Genomic DNA, 23,529 nt, shown 5'->3' with positions numbered 1-23,529 from the left:
TCCCAGGACCCTGGGCTGGGATCCTCTTTCCATCTAGGGGACGTTGTTATTCCACGTGTGAGAAGGGAAGTCGAGGTCCCGAGAAATTAGGGGCCCAGCCCAAGCCCTGGCACCTAATAACGGGATGCTGAACTGGAGCCCAGGTTACCTGGAAATTCTGCAGCCTCCAACAGAGCTCTGCACATAGTAGGCATTCAGAAAAATTGCAGTGAATATCTGTCCAAGCCAGGCCCTACTGGGGAACTGCAAGAATATGGTGGGCTTGGTACGGGCCACCGTTGGAGCGTTTGTAGCCAAGGGACGGCTTAGAACCTTGAGCCTGATAAGGTAAGGGGGCTCAAAAACTGAGGAAGGCCAGGTCCCCTGGAGTGGAGGGGCAGTAGGGTCCTGGACTTGAGGAGGGTTTGAAGGCACCTGGGTGAGAGGGGACACCAGCCAATGAGAGGGGAGAAATGAGGCTCTTCCTAGGTATGAAAAGTTGGGGGGACCGAGGACATAGGCCCTAAGGAACACTTAGACACAGTGCTACTGCAGTGGAAGGAGAAATGGGGAAGAGTGAGAGACAGACTTGTGCCCACCACTCTGTGGAGGAAGAAACAGGGCTGCGGTGGCTCAGGCACCTGTCCAGGGCCCAGCAGCCAGCTACCAACAGCACCTGTCTCAGGGAGCTCATCCCCAATGCTCACTCGGTCCGTGACTCCTTCACTATGAGCTGGGGACGCACTGTGTCCTGACGTCCATTCCATCAGACTGGACAGTCTCATCCACCTTTCAGGGTCCCAGTGTTGTCATAGGTGAACAGAACTGAATGGTTTCTACTTTTATTTCTCTTGCAGCCCCCCGCCTCTCCCATGTCTGACCAGACCTTGTCTGAGGGTGGACACACTGGACCTCCTTCACTGCTCCACCCCACTCTTGAGATTTCAAGCAGTGCGGATGGGGAGGGCAGCCTCCATTCCTGGGCTGCGGGTTTCCAGAACTAGTGTATGGGGTAGGGAGGCTCTTACAGACTGGGGAACAGGAGATGAGGCTCTGTAGATCCCTGAATGGGATGATCTTGCAGACTGGCATTATTGAAAGGCTGGAATGCACGGATGGTGAAGGGAGGTTGCCAAGCACTGGGAAGCCTGGATGCTTCAAAAAATGGGGCAGGATATCTCCGGTGGTTAGAGCACTGTCTCAGTACGCAAATCTGCCTGTTGAATTCCCAGTCAGAGCACATACAGAAACTGATTGATGTTTCTGTCTCTCTCGCCCTTTCTCTCTTCCTCTCTTTCTAAAATCAATAACATTTTTAAAAGTGAAAGAAATGGGGCAGGCCTGACCTGTGATGGCGCAGTGGATAAAGCGTCAACCTGGAAACGCTAAGGTTGCCGGTTCAAAACCCTGGGCTTGCCTGGTCAAGGCACATATGAGAGTCGATGCTTCCTGATCCTCCCCCCTCCTTCTCTCTCTCTCTCTCTCTCTCTCTCTCTCTCTCTTCTCTATAATGAATAAAATAAAAATCTTTTTTTTAAAAAAAAGATTAATCCTAAATAAATTAATTTAAAAAAAAAAAGAAATGGGACAGGATGCTGGCCAACTGAATGGGTGCTCAAGGGTCTGCAGATAGGGAATTTCTCCCAGATTGGGAGGTTTTTGCCCTGGGGGTTTTTGTGAAGGAATAGGGTGGCCAAGGACAGCCTCAGGGATGAATTATAGGGGCAGGGGCCCTGGAGGTTGGGGGTTCTCTAAGAGCCATGCCAGGAGGGCTGCAAATCTGGGGACAGTGGCAAGGATTGGGGTTCAGGGAGCAGTGCTCAGGTCACCGAGAATGCTGACAGGGTTTGGGGTCCAGAATGACGGCAGAGCGAGGCCAAGCGCTGGCGCCCACAGCCAGGCCTCTTTGCCTGCCGCCAGGTAGGTCACCGCGCGGACTGGGGCGCCAGGCTCGGAACAGGCCGGCCTCACCGCCTCCAGGCCCGGGCGGGCAGCCAGGTGAGCGCGCACGGGCACTCAAAACGCGTCCCCGGCGGCTTTGCGTCCATCCGGGCGACTCTGGGTCATGGAGCCGCGCGCGGGGGGCACCACGGACCCGAGGGGGAGCAGAGGAGGTACGGGAGTGGGGGCTGGGAGCGCGTCCCCGCCACGCCTCGCTCCGCCTGTCTGCTCCTTCGCGTTCCCTTAGGAGACGTGGTAAACACGGCAGCGTGGTGCCCTGGCGGCGGCGGCAGGCGGGGGCCCAGCGACCCGGGCTGGGCTCGAGGCCCCTACCCGCATCCGCACCGCATCCGCGCCGGCCACGGGGCCGCGCTCCAGCTCCGGGGCTCTCAGGAGTCCCCGGGGAGGTGTGCCGGACGGTTCTGCCCAGGATCGCCGGGGAATTGCGGGGTCTCAGGCGAGGGCCTCTGGGGATAAGCGGAGGGACAATCTGGGCCCACGGTGTGGGCCACGAGGATGGCCTAGGGGGTATCTGGAGGGTGAGTCGGGGGTCCCGGAGCCACGGGAGGGGTAGACTGTGTTCTCTTGGGACATCAGGGGAAATCGGGGTCCCTCTCGATATTGCGGGGGTAAGAGTTTGGAATCGGGGGTGACGAAGGAGCAGTCCGAGAGTTCCAGAGATAGTCATAGGGTCTTCGCGATATCCAGGAATACTGCGGTCAAACAGCTGGCTCTAGGGCTATTGTGGAGGCCGGCGAAGTTCCACGCGCGTACCCGTGGTGACTCGGGCTCGCGGGAGATGGTAGGGACAGTTGGCGACCATCGAAACTAAACAGGGAGTGTAGGAGGGGGGTTTCCGGGGAGCCTGAGGGGCATTGTAGGTCTTCTGAGGTCCTGAAGTGTTGGGGTCCGCCCAGGCTCAGGGTCTGCCCCTACCTGTTCTTTCCCCTCCCCTCCCCCGCAGGCCACCGCGCTTCCCGAGGGCTAGTCCCAGAGCTTGGTAGCTCCTGACGCTGCTGCACGCGCGCCCCCTAGTGGACCTAGCTAAGGCCGACGTGGCGGCGCTGGTACACAGGGCAGGGCGGGCGCCACATTGGGCCTGTGCTCCAGGGACTGCGTGTAATTGTTCCCCACTGGACTACAAACCTAACGATAAGGAAGGTGACCAACGTTTTTACAGTGAAAAAGAGGACAAAAATAAATTGAAGAAAACAATATCGTAAATAAAAGAAACATTTTATTCATTGCAACAATAATACACTATAATATGATAAATGCATAATAAAAACATTTGTAATATTTTATATTGTAATTATGCTTACATGCCTATTAATTCTTAATAATAATTGTAAGAACCTGACCAGGCAGTGGCGCAGTGGATAGAGCATCGGACTGGGATGCAGAGGACCCAGGTTCGAGACCCCGAGGTCGCCAGCTTGAGTGCGGGCTCATCTGGCTTGAGCAAGAAAAGCTCACCAGCTTAGACCCAAGGTCGCTGGCTTGAGGAAGGGGTTACTCGGTCTGCTGAAGGCCCACAGTCAAGGCATATATGAGAAAGCAATCAATGAACAACTAAGGTGTCGCAATGAAAAACTGATGATTGATGCTTCTCAACTCTCTCCATTCCTGTCTGTCCTTATCTATACCTCTCTCTGACTCTCTCTCTCTAAAAAAAAAGAAAAGAAAAAGAAAAGAAATGCAAATGTTCCCTCCATTGCAGCCAACTGTTTTTCATCTTTAGAATAATTTGAAGTTTTAAAAAAACTTGTTACTTTATAACTGGAAGCATCTAATGATTGCTTATGTTTGTTGGTGGTCAAGTGTTTATCACTGCTTTACCCCCAAATGCAATACAAAATTTTCTGCTGCAGATATTGCAGAAAACAATGGTACCTTTCTTTGATATGAGGAATGGAAATTCCTTTTCAGTTTATTGTTGAAATGGCATTTTCTCTTGTTTGACTTTCCATACCTTAAATGAAATTTAAAATTAAAAATAAAATATAGAGCTACAGGAATGATGCAAGCACATTAGGAACTGAAAAGTTTACATCATGGTAGGCAAATTTTCCGGAAGCTAAATTAACAAAACTAAATATCAAACAAAACCACTAATTTGGAGTAATATTTGGGTGTATTTTTCATTTTCTAATTAAAAAACATCTGTTTTATGCAACTATTTAATCAAAATGCGTTATTAATAGACATGGTTTGAGGTTAGAGTTCCACTTTAAAACTCAAATTTCAGGAAAATACTTGTAAATAAAATTATATGTATTTAGGCCCTGGCCGGTTGGCTCAGCGGTAGAGCGTCGGCCTGGCGTGTGGGGGACCCAGGTTCGATTCCCGGCCAGGGCACACAGGAGAAGTGCCCATCTGCTTCTCCACCCCCCCTCCTTCCTCTCTGTCTCTCTCTTCCCCTCCTGCAGCCAAGGCTCCTTTGGAGCAAAGATGGCCCGGGCGCTGGGGATGGCTCCTTGGCCTCTGCCCCAGGCGCTAGAGTGGCTCTGGTCGCGACAGAGCGACGCCCCAGAGGGGCAGAGCATCGCCCCCTGGTGGGCAGAGCGTCGCCCCTGGTGGGCGTGCCGGGTGGATCCCGGTCGGGCGCATGCGGGAGTCTGTCTGACTGTCTCTCCCCATTTCCAGCTTCAGAAAAATACACACAAAAAAATTATATGTATTTAGAAATTATTAAATAGATAATGAATTAATAAAATGTGAATTGTGCTTACCTGTCTATGATTGAATATTCACTGAGAAAGAAATAATCGTGAGTCTACAATGTCGTATGTGCCATGTTGTGTTTCAGTAAGAAGTACACAAAGCCATTTGCATGCTCGGTATATTGCGCGCTCTCTCAAGGTCCCCCATAGGGAGCGTATGCATCCCATAATCGTTTCTCTCCACACTGTACTGATCCATGTCAAATACAAATATGTCACATCACACACAATGGATAGACTCTGCATCGATCAAATATAGACATTTACAGATTAGTCTTCCAATATCAAAAAGGAGGCCCCCCCTGGCCGGTTGGCTCAGTGGTAGAGCGTCAGCCTGGCGTGCAGGAGTCCCTGGTTCGATTCCCAAACAGGGCACACAGGAGAAGCGCCCATCTGCTTCTCCACCCCTCCCCCTCTCCTTCCTCTCTCTCTCTCTCTCTTCCCCTCCCGCAGCCAAGGCTTCACTGAAGCAAGGTTTGCCTGGGCGCTGAGGATGGCTCTGTGGCCTCTGCCTCAGGCGCTAGAATGGCTCTGATTGCGGCAGAGCGACGCCCCAATATGGGCAGAACATCGCCCCCTGGTGGACACGCCGGGTGGATCCCGGTCAGGCTCATGCGGGAGTCTGTTTGATTGCCTCCCCGTTTCCAGCTTCGGAAAAAAAAAAAAAAAGGACATGTTCCATGAGTTCTCGGCCAGTGTGTCCGTTTGCAAAGATAATCTATCCACCCAAAGTTTTGTAACTTCTATTAAGAAAAATGATGGACAAGGAAGAGAACATGATGACTGGGGTGTTGTTTTTAAAAATAAACTGTCAGGGATAACAACAACAAAAAAAGGACATTTCGAGGGAGGACAGAATTTACAAAAGGACTGTCCTCCCTAAAGGAGGACGATCGGTCATCTTACTACAGAGGAAGTCTGTTTTATTAATATTTGAACCTAGAGCTTGTTGAGTATTAAATCTGGCATCGGTAGGCATATTTATGTGTCTTTATTATTCTTTTTGTATTTTTCTGAGGTGAGAAGCTGGGAGGCAGAGATTCAGACTTCCGCATGTGCCCGACCAGGGTCCACCCGGCATGCCCACCAGGGGGCGATGCTCTGCCCATCTGGGCCGTTGCTCTGTTGCATCCAGAGCCATTCCAGCACCTGAGGCAGAGGCCATGGAGCCATCCTCAGCGCCCGGGTCATCTTTGCTCTAATGGAGCCTTGGCTGTGGGAGGGGAAGAGAGAGACAGAGAGGAAGGAGAGGGGGAGGGGTGGAGAAGCAGATGGGCGCCTCTCCTGTGTGCCCTGGCCAGGAATTGAACCCTGGAATTCCACACACTGGGCCAACACTCTACCGCCGAACCAACCGACTAGGGCTTATGTGTCTTTATTTTTTACACATCTATTTATTATTGTATTATTGTACACAACTGGCATTTGTTGATTTCTAAAAATATTTTTAAAAGACTTTATTTTATTTTAATTATTTATTTTATTTATAATTTTAGAGAGGAAGAGAGAGAAAGCAAGGGGAGGAGCAAGAAGCAGTTGCTTCTTGTATGTTCCTTGACTGGGTAAGCCTGGGGCTTGGAACTGGCGACCTCAGCTTTCTCGGTTGAGGCTTTATCCACTGCACCACCACAGGCCAGTTTAAGATTTTATTTATTGCCCTGGCTGGATAGCTTGGTTGGTTTAGAGGAGCACTGAGGTTGCTGGTTCTATCTCAGGTCAGGGCACGTACAGGAACGGATTGATGTTCCTGTCTCTCTCTCTTTCTACCCCCTTCCTCTCTCTCTCTAAAAATCAATACAGGCCCTGGCCCGTTGGCTCAGCGGTAGAGCGTCGGCCTGGCGTGCGGGGGACCCGGGTTCGATTCCCGACCAGGGCACACAGGAGAAGCGCCCATTTGCTTCTCCACCCCTCCCCCTCCTTCCTCTCTGTCTCTCTCTTCCCCTCCCACAGCCAAGGCTCCATTGGAGCAAAGATGGCCCGGGCGGGCGCTGGGGATGGCTCCTTGGCCTCTGCCCCAGGCGCTAGTGTGGCTCTGGTCGCGGCAGAGCGACGCCCCGGAGGGGCAGAGCATCGCCCCCTGGTGGCAGAGCGTCACCCCTGGTGGGCGTGCCGGGTGGATCCCGGTCGGGCGCATGCGGGAGTCTGTCTGACTGTCTCTCCCCGTTTCCAGCTTCAGAAAAATACAAAAAAAACAACAACAATACAATCAACATTTTAAAAAGATTTTATTTATGGATTTTAAAGAGAGGCAAGAGAGAAAAAGACGAAGGGAAGCAGCGGGAAGCATCAACTCGTAATTGCTTCTCTGCACGTGCCCTGATCAGGCAAGCCTGGGGTTTGGAACTGGCGACCTCATCATTCCAGGTCCATGCTTTATCCACTGTGCCACCGCAGGTCAGGCTGCCACTTTTTATTTACTTACTTTTTTAGATTTTATCTATTCATTTTTATTAGAGAGAGAGTGGAAGAGATAGAGAGAGAACAGGGGGAGGAGCAGGAAGCATCAATTCCCATATGTACCTTGGTCAGGCAAGCCCAGGGTTTTGAACCGGCGACCTCAGCATTCCAGGTCGACGCTTTATCCACTGCGCCACCACAGGTCAGGCCCAGGCTGCCACTTTTTTTTTTTTTTTCTGAAGCTGGAAATGGAGAGACAGTCAGACAGACTCCCGCATGCGCCCGACCAGGATCCACCCGGCGCGCCCACCAGGGGGCGATGCTCTGCCCATCCCCGGCGGCGATGCTCTGCCCATCCCAGGCGTCGCTCTGTCACGACCAGAGCCACTCTAGCGCCTGGGGCAGAGGACAATGAGCCATCCCCAGCGCCCGGTCCAATGGAGCCTCGGCTATGGGAGGGGAAGAGAGAGACAGAGAGGAAGGAGAGGGGGAGGGGTGGAGAAGCAGATGGGCGCCTCTCCTGTGTGCCCTGCCCGGGAATCGAACCCGGGACTTCCGCACGCCAGGCCGACGCTCTACCACCGAGCCAACCGGCCAGGGCCCAGGCTGCCACTTTTTAAAAATTATTTATCTTCGCACACCAGTAGGGCACAGTAACGTGCACACTAGACGATCAATAAATACTGGTCAAATGCCTACACGAAGTAGTAAATTTCTTGAAAGACTGAGTCTACCTTCTACCACGCCTACCTCTCTGAAGAACTACATTTCCCAGTATTCTTGGCGCTATGCTCTGTAAGAAGTAGGAGGGTGACAATTACTTCCCACGCCCTAATTCGCCCTCGCCTGGCGATGCCGCAGTATTTTATTGGAAATGTAGTTTTAAAGTTCCTTCCTCAGCCCCCGCAAGCTGAGCCCAAACTAAATTTCCCAGCAAGCAGCGCACCAGCCTGGGAAGAGGGGAAAGATGGCGGATCGTGAAGAGAGTGTTTTGCGGCCGGCAGGACCCTCCACTGCTCCAGTTTCGTTCAGTTTCAGTCGTACGGCCGCCCGAAGACGGCTGGCAGACCGGGGAGACGACCTGGATGCGGCTCCAGAAGAGAAAGATTTCTTGAAGACTGTGGAAGGGAGGAAGTTGCAGAGGTGAAGCGCTGGGTCTTTCATCCCTTGAAAATGCGTGCGGTGGGCACAAGAGGGAGGGTGCAATCTGAGTTGATTGTCTTGGTGGCAGTGGCCTGGAAATCCTGAGTACCGTATGTGGAAATTCATGGAGGCGAGAGGGGGAAGTTGTAGGACAGCTGGAGAAATTGAGCCTGATGATCATTGGAATTGTCTAGAGAGAATACAGCTTGAGAGGGAGTGTCTTTAGGATTTGGTGTCCCTGAGGTGTGTGCATTCTTAAATGTTTATTTTATTGATTTTAGAGAGAGGAGGGGAGAGAGACCGAGAAGGAAAAGCAATCTATTCCTATGTGCCCTGACCGGGGGTCGTACTGGCAACCTCTGTGCTTCGGGATAATGCTCTAGTGCGTTCTGAGAGAAGGAAAGGAGGGGGGAAATGACAGGACCCTAGTTTCTCAATTGAAGCGGTGGGGTTTCTTCGATGTGGGAAACGGGACGGAGCAGCAGGTTGAAGATGGGGGAGGACATCATCAGCTTAATTCAGAAAGGAGAGGGCCTGAGGGAGGGAGTTCCAGAAGAGAATCAACCATCAGGAAGCTGGTGTGGAGCCTAGATCTGGGGAGAGAGTTTAGACTCAAGGTAGTGATTGGTGGGTCGTTGTGGAAGCCATGGACTGAGGACTGATTCCTCAAAGGTACAATTAAGAGTTGGGGCTGGAGATACTCCAAAGAAGGCACCATCAGAGACATAACTTGGGAACCAGACAAAACAGAGGGTATGGTCCACGGGGCTGGGGATGAGTTTGGCTCTTATGTTTTCTCTGAATGAAGGCGTGTGGCTCAACACCCACTGACCTGACTTCATCTCTCTGTGTCCACATCAGTGTGTATCCCTCAGAAGCCCCCAAGGAACTTGTTATCCCTTTGATCCAGAAAGGCCCTCGAAAGCAGCCACCAGCCCAGGCCCCTGGCCCATCCGTGGTGGATGGGGTGCTGTCCCAGGCTGTAAAGGAGCTCATTGAGGGTGAGTGATCCCCTTTTCCTTGCCATAGTGAAGGAAGAACAGGAGAAAAGTGGAAGGATATGGTGGGACCTCATTGCTCCCTCCCATTCTTCCTTAGAATCCAAGAAGTCTGTGGAGGAGAGAGAAAATGCGGGTGTCGACCCCACGCTCGCTATCCCCATGGTCCAGAAAAGATGCATCCCCAACGAGGAAGAGGCAGACAGCGAGCCCCTGGCTGAGACAGTGAGCTAGCCCCTCCTCCCTCCTCTGCCCTAGTCTCTTCCCTTTCTGCCAGGCTTGCCTCCCTGCCCAGAGCAGGGAAAGTCTCTGTGTGTACTAGAGGCCTGCTGCCTATCCCATCCTCCTTCCATACTTTGGAGTATTTGAGGAACACCAAGGAGACAGATGTAACTGGAGTGGAATGAGCGAAGAGGAGGGGTAGTAGATGAAGTCAGAAGTGGGAGCTAAACCAGGCAGGGCCTTTTGGGCCATGGTAAGGACTTTGGACTTTATTCTAAATGAGATGAGAACCATGACAGGGCTCTGAGCAGAGAAGGGACAAGACTTAGGATTTGACAGGATTTCTCTGATACCTGTGAGCAGAATAGACTAGTAAGCAAACATGAAAAGCAAGACTAGTAGTCCAGGCTAGAGATGATGGAGGCTGAGACCAGAGTGGTAAAAGTGAAACCTGGAAGGACAAGTAGGGTTTAGTGAGAAAGGGAAGAGCAGGGTGAGTGCTCCTAATGGCAACAACAACCCAGACAGTGGCATGGTGGGAGAAAATTCATGTGGTATATGTTTGACAGGGCGGCAACTTATGGTGTGTCTGGAGTGAGTATAAAGAATTGAGGGAGTGATGATGGGAGGTGAGAACATGAGAGGTGAGGGTTGTGTCTACAGAAGTGACCAAGTCTGTCTCATACCCATGGATCCACTTTTAACCTCTTCATTCACATTTTTTTTTTTTTGTAGTGCTTCTTTGGAGCCTAGTTTTCCTTCAGCCCCAGACCACCATTTCTTTTGACAGAATAGTTCTTAATAAGCTTTCAGACATCCTCTGATTTCTTTCATTTTAAAAAAGGAAGGCCCTGGCCGGTTGGCTCAGTGGTAGAGCGTCGGCCTGGCGTGCAGAAGTCCCGGGTTCGATTCCCAGCCAGGGCACACAGGAGAAGCGCCCATCTGCTTCTCCACCCCTCCCCCTCTCCTTCCTCTCTGTCTCTCTCTTCCCCTCCCGCAGCCAAGGCTCCATTGGAGCAAAGATGGCCTGGGCGCTGGGGATGGCTCCTTGGCTTCTGCCCCAGGCACTAAAGTGGCTCTGGTTGCAACAGAGCAACGCCCCGGAGGGGCAGAGCATTGCCCCCTGGTGGGCAGAGCGTCGCCCCCTGGTGGGCGTGCCGGGTGGATCCCGGTCGGGCGCATGTGGGAGTCTGTCTGACTGTCTCTCCCCATTTCCAGCTTCAGAAAAATACAAAAAAAATAAAAAATAAAAAAAATAAAAATAAAAAAGGAAAAAGGTTTTCACCTCACTTTGCGTCCTCTTCTAGCTTTAGCCTCATTTTCCCTCTTGTTGCCTTCCACATCTCAGCTGATCACAGTTCCATCCATTCTTTCTCTCACTCAGACTAAAAACCTGATCTTCACCTTCCACTCCCCGTATTATTTCATACCCCAAATATAATCTGTCAGCAGAATCCTAGCTCCCTTTTCAAAACACATCTGTATAGCATCTGACCACTTTTCCCCATCACCATTACCAGCATGCTGGTCTGAACCACTAGCATTTCCCATCTGAACTATTACAATTACTTATTCACTAGTCCCCCTTGTGGCTGCTACCGTCTTGTGAATCCCGCCCAGCTCTCCTAATTAATTTTTTTTTTTTTGTATTTTTCTGAAGCTGGAAACGAGGAGAGACAGTCAGACAGACTCCCGCATGCGCCTGAGCGGGATCCACCCAGCATGCCCACCAGGGGCGACGCTCTGCCCACCAGAGGGCGATGCTCTGCCGCGACCAGAGCCACTCTAACGCCTGGGGCAGAGGCCAAGGAGCCATCCCCAGCGCCCGGGCCATCCTTGCTCAAATGGAGACTCGGCTGTGGGAGGGGAAGAGAGAGACAGAGAGGAAGGAGAGGGGGAGGGGTGGAGAAGCAGATGGGTGCTTCTCCTGTGTGCCCTGGCCGGGAATCAAACCCAGGACCCCTGCACGCCAGGCCGACGCTCTACCACTGAGCCAACTGGCCAGGGCCAGCTAATTCATTTCTTACCACTCCTCTGCCTTCACATGTATGTTTCAGTTTGGTTGACTTTCATGATGCTTTTCACACATACCAGGTCTTATTCTGCTTCAGGGCCTGTGCTCTTAACTGTCCTCTCTGCTTGAAACACTTTTCCTTCCCTTATCCTCATGGCTTCCTGTAATCTTCTTGTGATGTTTTCTCAAAATATCAACTCAGTGACTGCCTGGCTTGTGATGGCACAGTGGATGGAGCATCGACCTGGAGCGCTGAGTTCACTGGTTGGAGACCTCAGGCCTGCCCGATCAAGGCACATACGAGAAGCAACTATGAGTTGATGCATCCCGCTCCTCCCCCCATGCCTTTCTCCTTTCTCTCTCTCTTTCTCTTTCCTCTCTCTAAAATTAATAAGTAAAATCTTGCCTGACCAGGTGGTGGCGCAGTGGTTAGAGCGTTGGACTGGTATGAGGAAGGACCCAGGTTCAAGACCCTGAGGTCACCAGCTTGAGTGCGGGCTCATCTGGCTTGAGAAAAAAAAAGCTCACCAGCTTGGACCCAAGGTCGCTGGCTCGAGCAAGGGGTCACTCGGTCTGCTGAAGGCCCATCCGTGGTCAAGGCACATATGAGAAAGCAATCAATAAACAACTAAGGAGTCCCAATAAAAAACTGATGATTGCCCTGGCCGGTTGGCTCAGTGGTAGAGCGTCGGCCTAGCGTGCGGAGGACCCGGGTTCGATTCCCGGCCGGGGCACACAGGAGAAGCGCCCATTTGCTTCTCCACCCCTCCGCCGCGCTTTCCTCTCTGTCTCTCTCGTCCCCTCCCGCAGCCAAGGCTCCACTGGAGCAAAGATGGCCCGGGCGCTGGGGATGGCTCCTTGGCCTCTGCCCCAGGCGCTAGAGTGGCTCTGGTCGCAACATGGCGACGCCCAGGATGGGCAGAGCGTCGCCCATGGTGGGCGTGCCGGGTGGATCCCGGTCGGGCGCATGCGGGAGTCTGTCTGACTGTCTCTCCCTGTTTCCAGCTTCAGAAAAATGAAAAAAAACCAAAAAACTGATGATTGATGCTTCTCATCTCTCTTCATTCCTGTCTGTCTGTCCCTATATATCCCTCTCTCTGACTCTCTCTCTGTCCCTGTAAATAAATAAATAAATAAATAAATAAAATCTTGAAATATATATATCAACTCAGTGACACTCCCTTCTTCATCTTTCTCATCTCCTTAAGCCTTTGAGGAGTATGAACATTCATGTACGTCCTCATTCAAAGCGTTAACAAAAAACTCACTACTCAAAGGGTTAACCTGTTTTATTTTAGTTCATATAACTTGTCACCACCTTACATACCGTGTTTTATGTGTTTATTCTGTGTCCTACACTGGAAGTAAGCTCCCCAAGGGCAGGAGTTTTTGTCTGTTCTGCTTATTGCTTTATCCCCAGCACCTAGAACAGTACCTGGCACTGAATAGATGGTTTATAAATATTTGCTGAAGGAGTAAAGTAAAGTGAAGGATGGAAAAAGGAAAGCAGAAGTTTCCCTTGAGCTGACTGGAAAGCACTGAGGGTCACCCAGTAGGTGACAGCAAGTGCAGTTCAGAGGCCCTACTGTAAGCAACGTCTGACTGTCCTTCTTCCACCTGCACCCATAGGTGCCCGAGGATGCTGATTACGAGGCAGTCCCTGTGGAGGCCTATGGGCTGGCCATGTTGCGGGGCATGGGCTGGAAACCTGGCCAGGGCATTGGCCGCACCTTCAGTCAGTGAGTTCTGGGGTATGGCCATGGGGACAACAGACAGGGCAGTGAACAAGCCCCTGTGGTTACCGCCCACCCACAGGAGGGGCACATTACCACCCTAACCACTTCAGTAGTCTTCCACTACTGTTTCAAAGTCCTGTTTGCCCTTTGAAACCCCATCATGGGATCCTATTTATGGAATGATTGCCTCCCTAGGCATCAGCTTCCATATCTGAAAAAATGGGAATAACAGACTTCCTAGGTCTGTTGTGAGAGTTAAGTGAAATTACACATTTAAAGCACTCGTAGTAGGCCGTGGCCCCAATAAGTATGGACTAGACGTTTGCTATAATCACACAGACTGACAGTCCCTTTTCTACAGTTCTAAACTCCACAAAGAATTCTGAAAACCAAACCATACTTTTTTCATAAACCCTTTGGCAGCCAAATGTGACCTGAACTGACTGTTTTATAGTGTGTTTCTCCTGCTTGGTGTGGATATTTTATATGAGTTCCCCTGTAGAAATATTAGTGTATTTGATTGTACTATAGATCCTATGTATTGGATGGCATATGTAGCATGTTATTAGGTTGAACCAAATGAAATTTCCATCTCTACAGGTCAAAAGCAGTCCTAATATGACATGGGGAAGTATATTCTTTTTATGGGGGGTGATATATTCTTGAACACATTGAAAACATGAGATTTATATAGGGGTTGGGGGGCATCGAACACCATTACATCCCCCAACACGTCCATATCCTATGCTCCCTACAGAGTGGTGAAGCCCCGTGTCAACTCACTGAGGCCTAAAGGGTTAGGGCTGGGTGCCAACCTGACGGAGGTCCAAGCCCTGGCCCCCAGCGGCCCCCACCGCCTGCTGCGGCCAGGTGGGGAGCAAGAGAAGAGTAAGGAAGACCAGCCTCAAGGACTGGCACCTGGAGGAGCTGTGGTGATTCTTTCTGGCCCTTACCGAGGCCTCTATGGGAAGGTAAGGAGCCAAAATGTGCCTGGAGTCCAAGACAGACAGCAGGAAAGACTGACATGAAGGTTGGGGGGGGCATAAAGAGAAACAAACAGAAGGTGACGGAGGATGATTTGACTTTGGGTGACAGGTATACAGAAAAATCGACTGTCCAAATGATGTGGAGATGTTTTCGCTAAATCTTTGTGCTCTAGTTCAGTGCTCCTCAACCCCCGGACCACAGACCGGTCCCGGTCCGCAGAGAAAGAATAAATAACTTACATTATTTCCGTTTTATTTATATTTAAGTCTGAACAATGTTTTATTTTTTAAAAATGACCAGATTTCCTCTGTTACATCCATCTAAGACTCACTCTTGACGCTTGTCTCCTAAGTTCGACAATTATATTTAAAAATACCACAGTTTTTACGCCGGTCGCATAATTTTGTGCATTTATCCGTCCCACCCTAAAGGCCGGTCCGTGAAAATATTTTCTGACATTAAACCAGTCCGTGGCCCAAAAAAGGTCGGGGACTACTGTTCTAGTTGACCAATGTCACCCTATTAAATTTAATTATCTAAATAAAAATAAATAAAAAAATTTTTAAATAAATTTTTTTAAAAAAGAAAAATAATTGGGTTTGGGATAGAAAGGCTGGAAGTCCTTGTCCTTTAGGCCTGTCCAGCTCATTGCCTCATTTAGTCACTCAGGACCACTTGCTGGGCTTTTCTGAGCCTCAGTTTCTAACTAAAGGGAAGAAAATACTGTATGCTACAAGTCCCTGAGGATTAAATGCTTAAAATATGTCCAGTCCCACTGTCTGATGGGGGAGACACAGGGACCAAGCCTGGTCCCCACTCTTGGAGGTCACAGTCTGCTGGGGAAAACATAGGGGTCAGACCGATTAGAGCAGCGGTTCTCAACCTGTGGGTCGCGATCCCGGTGGGGTCGCCTAAAGCCATCAGAAAATACATAATGCATATCAGGTATTTACATTCCGAATCATAACTGTAGCAAAATTACAGTTATGAAGTAGCCACCAAAATTATTTTTTGGTTTGGGGTCACCGCAACATGAGGAACTGTATTGCGGGGTCACAGCATTAGAAAGGTTGAGAACCACTGGATTAGAGGTAAGGGTGGGCAGCTTGGTCCTAGAAATGTGGGCCAAGTCTGCTCAGTGTCTGCCTAACTTCTTCCTCCCAACGCTTTAGGTAGAAGGCCTCGATCCTGACAACGTTCGGGCCATGGTTCGTTTGGCCACGAAAAACCGCATGGTGACTGTCAGTGAGTACTGTCTACGGCCTGTCTCCCAGCAGGAATTTGACAAGAACTCGAGTCTCAGTGAGTGATCCTCTTGCCTCGCTGGGGGAGTGGAGAAGTGTTCCTGGGGGTAGTAGGGCCTGTCTTAGGCAGGGGGCGTTAGACCCCCAGGGAGGAGGGACAGTGGCCTTCCTGGAAGGTGTGCCTGGTCAGAAGTCAGGAGGTGAAAATGGAAATAGTGATTTATTCAGTCTGCTTGAAGAAGGGTTGATCTAGTAACCCTAAGTCGTTAGCCTCTCTGAAAGAGAGGAATCAGGTGTGGAATCCAGTTTCTGCCCTTGGGAGGTCTTTGTCTAGTTGGGCGATGAACCTCTGGTTTGCTAGAGAGTGAGAGCAGCTAGGACTAAGGCCTGGCGGGGAGGAAGGCACGTAGGCATGTCAATGGAACGGGCTAGTGTGGCAGATGGGAGACAGGTGCCACAGAACTCGCCATGACTCCTAGCCCACATTAGGCAGTTGACTCAGGTAGGCACTGTCAGCACAGGCTGCGATTGCTGAGAAAGGCTTCCTGAAGAAGGCCGAGACAGGTGAGAGGAAGGGGAGAGCATTCTAGTAGTCCAGGCAAAGGCATGGTGGTAAAAGAGGACACTTTGGCGGCTGAGAGGTAGCCTGAGGCTGGGGTATGGCCTGGAAGGAAAGAGAGTGAGTCACTGAAGCTTGCCTGGTTCTCCCCATACCCCCTTAAACAGGCCAGGTGAGCAAAACTTCTCCAGGGCAACGGAATGAAACAGCCTCGTCATGGAAGGTCTTCCGGGATCAGGACCTCTCTACCCAGCAGGGAGTGGATGAGAGGAAGCGGAAACAACTTCCTGACAGGTGGAGCCCTGGGAATCTGGGATGGTAAAAAAAGATAGGTGTTTGGGGAAGCTACAGCAGTCAGAGAAGGCTTCCAGGGCAAGGCAGGTGCATAGAAGGAACTAGAAACGGTAGTACGGGTGGGTTTTATAGCATCGGCCAAGGTGGGACGACTGGAACGCACGTCTGACTAAACCTGCTGTCTGCCCCATCTCCACAGAGAAGACGGGCCTGCGTCCAAGAGTAAGAAAGCCTCCAGGAGTCAGCACTGGCTGCACAGGGACCTGCGTGTGCGCTTTGTGGACAGATTGCACAAGGGCGGGCAGTACTACAATACCAAGGTGGGAAGCCCGTTGTCTAGGTCCCCTGCCTCCCCCAGAGGCTGGACCTCCTTTACTCTAGCATTTGCACGTCCCCTGACCCTCTCCCCAGATGACCATCGAAGATGTCGTCAGCCCAGATACTTGTGTGTGTCGAACAGATGAAGGCCAGGTCCTGGAAGGTGAGTCTGAAGGATGGCCACGGGATCATTACCATCCAGGAGGCTGATCAAGAAGGCAGACTGGGAGGTTGGTCAGAGTTAAGGTTTTTCGCAAGGCCCAGCATCCTCTAATACAACATTAGATACTTATCTGGGCCTCACTTTCCACTTAGGCAAAATTGGCACGGAAATGACTTGTTTCTCCCTATCGTGGCCGGAGCCCGATAGAGGTCTGCATGAGTTCCCCGTGCAGGGCCGGGCTTACCACAGGAACACGATAAGCAGTGTCTGTTATCCCCACCAACCATTATCGTTGTATGTAAATGCTCCCTTTAGTACAGCTATTTCTAGGAACGGCTTCTTAGGATTCCTCATTTGTGAAATGGGTGTGGTAAGACTCCTGTCAAGGCCCTGTCCGGTTGGCTCAACGGTAGAGCATCGGCCTGGCGTGCGGGGGACCCGGGTTCGATTCCCAGCCAGGGCACATAGGAAAAGCGCCCATTTGCTTCTCCACCCCCCCCCTTCCTCTCTGTCTCTCTCTTCCCCTCCCGCAGCCAAGGCTCCATTGGAGGAAAGATGGCCCGGGCGCTGGGGATGGCTCCTTGGCCTCTGGCCCAGGCGCTAGAGTGGCTCTGGTCGTGGCAGAGCGACGCCCCGGAGGGGCAGAGCATCGCCCCCTGGTGGGCAGACCGTAGCCCCTGGTGGGCGTGCCGGGTGGATCCCAGTCGGGCGCATGCGGGAGTCTGTCTGACTGTCTCTCCCCGTTTCCAGCTTCAGAAAAATACAAAAAAAAAAAAAAAAGACTCCTGTCAACAGGGTACACAGTAGCTCCAGGGAACACAGGAAAGGCCTTTCTAACAGGACCCTGGTTGAGCTGAACCTCGGCTGCAGACCCCACTCCTCTCTCCTCTGCAGGAGTCAGGGAAGACATGCTGGAGACGCTCATCCCCAGGGGCCAGGGCAACCGCGTGATGGTGGTACTGGGGCCACAGGCTGGAAGGGTGAGTTCTAGACCTGGGAATTCAGGATGGAAGCATGCAAGGAATGTCTCGGGGTCTGGCTTGAGCTAGCTGACTCCAACTGTCCCTATTCTAGGTAGGCCATCTGCTGGACTGGGACAGAGAGCAGAGCCAGGCTGTAGTTCAGCTGCGGAGAGAGGATCGGCTGGTGGAGCTTCACTACGATGCTGTCTGCGAGTACACGGGCCCCAGTGACTCCGACGAAGACTGACCCGTGGACCCGTTCTGTTCCCCAGGCAGTTACCAGTTCTGTGCAGTGTGAAAAGGCCACCTTTGTGAAGGGGGGAGGTGATTGTTCTGTCCGGCACTTGCAGTGCCAACCTGGGACAGGGCCAGGGCACAAAATGAATAGAGCAGAAGGCAAGCTGGAAACAAATCTAGTATTTACCAGCATAGATGAAATAAAAACCATTTCAAATACTTAGTAAAATGAAGGCTCATAAATGGTGTGCTGAGCTGTGTGTGGAGGTAGGAGCCACGCTGAGGTGGGAACCTTGTCATTTGTCAGCCTCACCCCCTGCTTGTGCTGCCAGGCGATTGCAAGGATCCATTTGCTCATGAGCTCACTCTCGGAACACAGAAGTTATGGAATCTGTCCCCTAAGCAGATGCTAGGAAGTCTGGAACAGCACATCTCTGGACAGTTTCCTGAGCAAGAATCGTAGTAGTGGCTCTGCTTCTAGTCTTGTTTCAGAGCAGATGCCCAGAGGATATCTTGAGCCAGTGATGGGAGTCAAGAGGCAGGGAAGTCTCTACCCACGAATGGGACGCGTTAGCACTACTTTCCTGAGGAGCCAGTTAATTTTTTGTTTTGAATTTTCTTTAAGCTAGTGAGAGAAGGGGGGAGGAGCAGGAAGCATCAACTCATTGCTTCTAGTAGGTGCCTTGACCAGGCAAGCCCAGGATTTTGAACTAGCGACCTCAGCATTCTAAGTCTACGTCAGGGGTCCCCAAACTTTTTACACAGGGGGCCTGTTCACCATCCCTCAGACCGTTGGAGGGCCAGACTATAAAAAAAAAAACTATGAACAAATCCCTATGCACACTGCACATATCTTATTTTAAAGTAAAAAAACAAAACGGGAACAAATACAATATTTAAAATAAAGAACAAGTAAATTTAAATCAACAAACTGACCAGTATTTCAACGGGAACTATGGGCCTACTTTTGGCTAATGAGATGGTCAATGTCCGGTTCTGTATTTGTCACTGCTAGCCGTAACAAGTGATAAGACGTGCTTCCCGAGCTGTGACACGTGCGTCCCGCGTCACCAGAAGTAGTACTACTGTACGTGAGTGAGGCTGCACTTTGTGGCGCCACCACATACAGTACTCCAGTACTGCATCCGCATCCTGTATTCCTCTCACTGACCACCAGTGAAAGAGGTGCCCCTTCCGGAAGTGCGGCGGGGGCCGGATAAATGGCCTCAGGGGGCCGCAAGTGGCCCGCAGGCCGTAGTTTAGGGACCCCTGGTCTACGTTTTATCCGCTGCGCCACCACAAGTCAGGCAGAGCAAGTTAATTTTGTGCACCCCAGCCCTGGATGGTTGGCTCAGTGGTAGAGCGTCGGCCTGGCATGTGGAAGTCCTGGGTTTGATTCCTGGTTAGGGCACACAGAAGAAGCATCCATCTACTTCTCTACTCTTCACCCTTCTCCTTTCTATGTCTCTTCCCCTCCTACAACCAAGGTTCCATTGAAGCAAAGTTGGCCCGGGCACTGAGAATGGCTCCATGGCTTCTGCCTCAGGCACTAAAATGGCTCCCATCACAACAGAGCAATGCCCCAGATGGGCAGAGCATCGCCCCCTAGTGGGCATGCCAGGTGGATCCCGGTTGGGCACATGCAGAAGACTGTCTCTGCCTCCCTGCTTCTCTTCAGAAAAATACAAAATAAATAAATAATTTTGTGGGCCCTATTTTAGCCCCAAAACCTTGGCTTGAAGATAAAAAGTTTGTCTGCCTCAGGTAGAATTTCTCTGGTTGCTCCAGGTAACTGGGTTCTCCAAAAGGTTGTCAGAAATTCCATACAGAATCAATGAGGGAAGTCAGAGCTTTAAGCACAGTTGTTTCTGTATCATTCTCAGTCTCTAAGTTGTTAATGTAGTAAGTAGGATTTGAGTTAGATCTAGGCCCCTGGCATAAAGTCCTGATGGCTCAGAATGTGGCCCAGTGCTGGAGAATTTAAACTTACTCCTAGACAGGATAGTAAAGGTGAGCTGCTGTCTCCACTGCCAAGCAGAGGCAGACTGCTGTTTACAGCCAAAATGAGCTGGCCAGATCAATGGCCATGTCCTCCTAAGGTAAGAGATGATTAGGAAACCTTCCTATGTTTACTAACCTTAACATGAAGTACATTAGCACAGAATGATTGACTTTTTTTTTTTAATTCAGTGAGATGAGGGGAGGCAGACACACTCCTGCATGTGCCCTGCCTGAGATCCACCCAGCAGGCCCACTAGGGGGCAATGCTCTGCCCATCTGGGGCCATTGCTCCATTGCTCAGCAACCAAGCTTTTCTTTAGTGCCTGAGGCGGAGGCCATGGAGCCATCCTCAACACCTGGGGCCAGCTTGCTCCAACTGAGCCATGGCTGCAGGAGGGGAAGAGAGAGAGAAGTGAGGGGGGAGGTGGAAAAGCATATGGGCGCTTCTGTGTGCCCTGACCGTGAATTGAACCTGGGACATTCACATGCTGGCTGACACTCTACCACTGAGCCAACTTGCCAGAGCCCTGATTAATGTTTTCATCATCCCTACCTGTAATTAATTCCAGAGCTCATCTGTTGTTGGGTTTTTTTTTTAATTTATTGATTTTAGCGAGAAAGGGAGGAAAGGAGAGAGAGAGAGAGAGAGAGACAGGGACATCGATCTGTTCCTGTATGTGCCCTGACTGAGGATTGAACCGGCAACTGCACTTCTAGACAATGCTCTAACCAGCCAAGCTAACCCAGCAGGGCTGACCTGTTTTCTTTTTAGTGTATCGCTTGACTTTAGAAAGAAAGGAAGGGAGAGGGAGAGAGAGAGCATTTATTTGTTCCACTTAGTTGTGCATTCATTAGGTGCTTTCCATAATGCCCTGACTGGAGATCAAAGTCGCAACCTTAGTGTTTGGGGACAATACTTGATTGAACCAACTGAGCTAACTGGCCAGGACCAGAATTCATGTTTTCAAGATTGGCCAAACAGGCCTGACCTGTGGTGGCGCAGTGGATAAAGCGTCGACCTGGAAATGCTGAGGTCGCCAGTTCAAAACCCTGGGCTTGCCTGGTCAAGGCACATATGGGAGTTGATGCTTCCAGCTCCTCCCCCCTTCCTCTCTCTCTCTTTCTCTCTGTCTCACTCTTTCTCCTCTCTAAAATGAATTAATAAATAAATAAATAAATAAAAAAACAAAAAAAAAACAAACCAAAAAAAAAAAAAAACTTCTAAAAAAAAAAAAAAAAAAAAAAAGAAAACATCAATATAAAAAAAAAAAAAAAAAGATTGGCCAAACAGGCTTGTTAAGGCAAACAGCAGGGACAAACCTCTATTCTCAGTTTCTCCAGTTCTCCAATGGTCGTGATTGCATGCACTACCCCTGGAATTCTAGGGTTAGTTGTATTTTTAGTTTTGGGGGAAAGGTTGGGATTCTAGAGATTTCCAATTTGGCGTGTCCAATAGTCAACATCCTACATTGTATGTGCTTCACCCGGTAAAGGCCTACTCTTTTCTCTAAATATTAAATCCGCCTGACCAGGCGGTGGTGCAGTGGATAGAGCGTCAGACTGGGATGCCGAGGACCCAGGTTCGAGACCCCGAGCTCGCCAGCTTGAGTTCAGGCTCATCTGGTTTGAGCAAAAGCTCACTAGCTTGGACCCAAGGTCGCTGGCTCAAGCAAGGGGTTACTCGGTCTGCTGAAGGCCCGTGGTCAGGGCACATATGAGAAAGCAATCGATGAACAACTAAGGTGTTGCAATGTGCAACAAAAAACTAATGATTGATGCTTCCCTTCTCTCCATTCCTGTCTGTCTGTCCCTGTCTATCCCTCACTCTGACTCTCTCTCTGTCTCTGTAATAATAATAATAATAATAATAATAAATAAAAATAAAAATAAATCATATTAAATCCATCTTTGGTAACCTCTTCAAGAAGGGCTCAAATCCCCCTGGTGAAGGGCACTGGGCCCTTGTATCTGCCCTGCACTGTTGCATAATGTGACAGTTTTGGATAATCCCTCCTTTTCTTGCATACACTATATAGTACTTAAAGTTGTTCTTTCATCAGATTCTGATTTCTTGGAGTTAATATTTCTCCCAAGCCTGCCTTTGAAAGCAAGGTCTGAAGTTCTTGACTACTGCCCCGTGTCCAGAAAGCCTAGCCCTAGGCAGAGCGCCTGGTTCCCCCTGGTGGATCAGTGGATTATAGGAGCTTTTTGTGCTTCCCCGGAGAGAATCCTTCCTGGTCCCTTAGTTTGGGGATAGAGCTCCTTACATTCTGAGAAGTGGACAATATCAGGAGGCTTTCCCAATCTGCCCCTTGTTCGTTGTGCACTAACAAAGACTTGTTTCTTATGATGCTTTGAGTCTGCACCATTTTCTCTTGGCTTGCTGCCAGCATTTGCCTGCTGCCAAAGTTGGCCCTTGGGCAGCGGTTACTGCAGCAACAGCTTCCGTGAGTCTTTGGATTCTCCATGGACCACTTATAAGCTGGGGAATTGGGACCCATGCAATCAGTCCAGACTGGCTTCTTCCACATTACAGGGATTGAGCAAGATGTGGGTGAAGAAGTTTCTACTTATTCTGCCAAGACCCCAGAAATTTCCCTGGCAGGGTGCCACCTCTGTTAAAAAACACTGTCTAGGCCCTGGCCAGTTGGCTCAGCGGTAGAGCGTCGGCCTGACGTGCGGGGGACCCAGGTTCGATTCCCGGCCAGGGCACATAGGAAAAGCGCCCATTTGCTTCTCCACTCCCCCCTCCTTCCTCTCTGTCTCTCTCTTCCCCTCCCGCAGCCAAGGCTCCATTGGAGCAAAGATGGCCCGGGTGCTGGGGATGGCTCCTTGGCCTCTGCCCCAGGCACTAGAGTGGCTCTGGTCGTGGCAGAGCGACGCCCCGGAGGGGCAGAGCATCGCCCCCTGGTGGGCAGAGCGTCACCCCTGGTGGGCGTGCTGGGTGGATCCCGGTCGGGCGCATGCGGGAGTCTGTCTGACTGTCTCTCCCCGTTTCCAGCTTCAGAAAAATACAAAAAAGAAAACAAAAAATAAAACCACTGTCTAGCCTGACCAGGCGGTGGCGCAGTGGATAGAGCGTGGGACTGGGATGCAGAGGACCCAGGTTTGAGACCCCGAGGTCGCCAGCTTGAGTGCAGGCTCATCTGGTTTGAGCAAAGCTCACCAGCTTGAACCCAAGGTCACTGGTTCGAGCAAGGGGTCACTTGGTCTACTGTAATCCCATGGTCAAGGCACATATGAGAAAGCAATCAATGAACAACTAAGGTGCTGCAACGAAGAACTGGTGCTTCTCATCTCTCTGTATTCCTGTCTATCTGTCCCTATCTATCCCTCTCTCTCTCTGACTCTCACTCTGTCTCTGTAAAAACAACAACAACAACATAAAAAAGCTGTCCAGACAGGCCTGGCTTGTGATGGCGCAGTAGATAGAGCACTGATCTGGAATGCTGAGGTCACCGGTTCAAAACCCTGGGCTTGCCCAGTCAAGGCACAGACAACAAGCAAGCAATGAACAACTAAAGCAAAGCAACTATGAGTTGATGCTTCTCGCTACCTCCCCGTCCTCTCTCTGTAAAATTAATAAATAAAATCTTAAAAACAAACAAAAA

The 23,529-nt window shown here is 50.6% G+C and overlaps 1 protein-coding gene across 1 annotated transcript; it reads left to right on the top strand.

Moving 5' to 3' along the window:
• The first annotated feature begins 1,965 nt into the window (after nucleotides 1-1,965).
• On the top strand, nucleotides 1,966-18,136 carry GPKOW (G-patch domain and KOW motifs). The gene is made up of 12 exons (XM_066249985.1): nucleotides 1,966-2,093; nucleotides 7,975-8,183; nucleotides 9,045-9,184; nucleotides 9,282-9,406; nucleotides 13,047-13,156; nucleotides 13,911-14,124; nucleotides 15,313-15,442; nucleotides 16,111-16,237; nucleotides 16,437-16,557; nucleotides 16,649-16,718; nucleotides 17,613-17,698; nucleotides 17,793-18,136. The coding sequence occupies exons 2-12, from the start codon at nucleotides 8,008-8,010 to the stop codon at nucleotides 17,925-17,927; spliced, it is 1,434 nt and encodes a 477-aa protein (XP_066106082.1). The 5' UTR covers nucleotides 1,966-2,093; nucleotides 7,975-8,007; the 3' UTR covers nucleotides 17,928-18,136.
• The last annotated feature ends 5,393 nt before the right edge of the window (nucleotides 18,137-23,529 follow it).

The sequence above is a fragment of the Saccopteryx bilineata genome, chromosome X (genome assembly GCF_036850765.1).
Source record: "Saccopteryx bilineata isolate mSacBil1 chromosome X, mSacBil1_pri_phased_curated, whole genome shotgun sequence".
In the NCBI taxonomy this organism is placed as follows: Eukaryota; Metazoa; Chordata; class Mammalia; order Chiroptera; family Emballonuridae; genus Saccopteryx; species Saccopteryx bilineata.
This window is presented reverse-complemented; position numbering and strand designations above follow the sequence as displayed.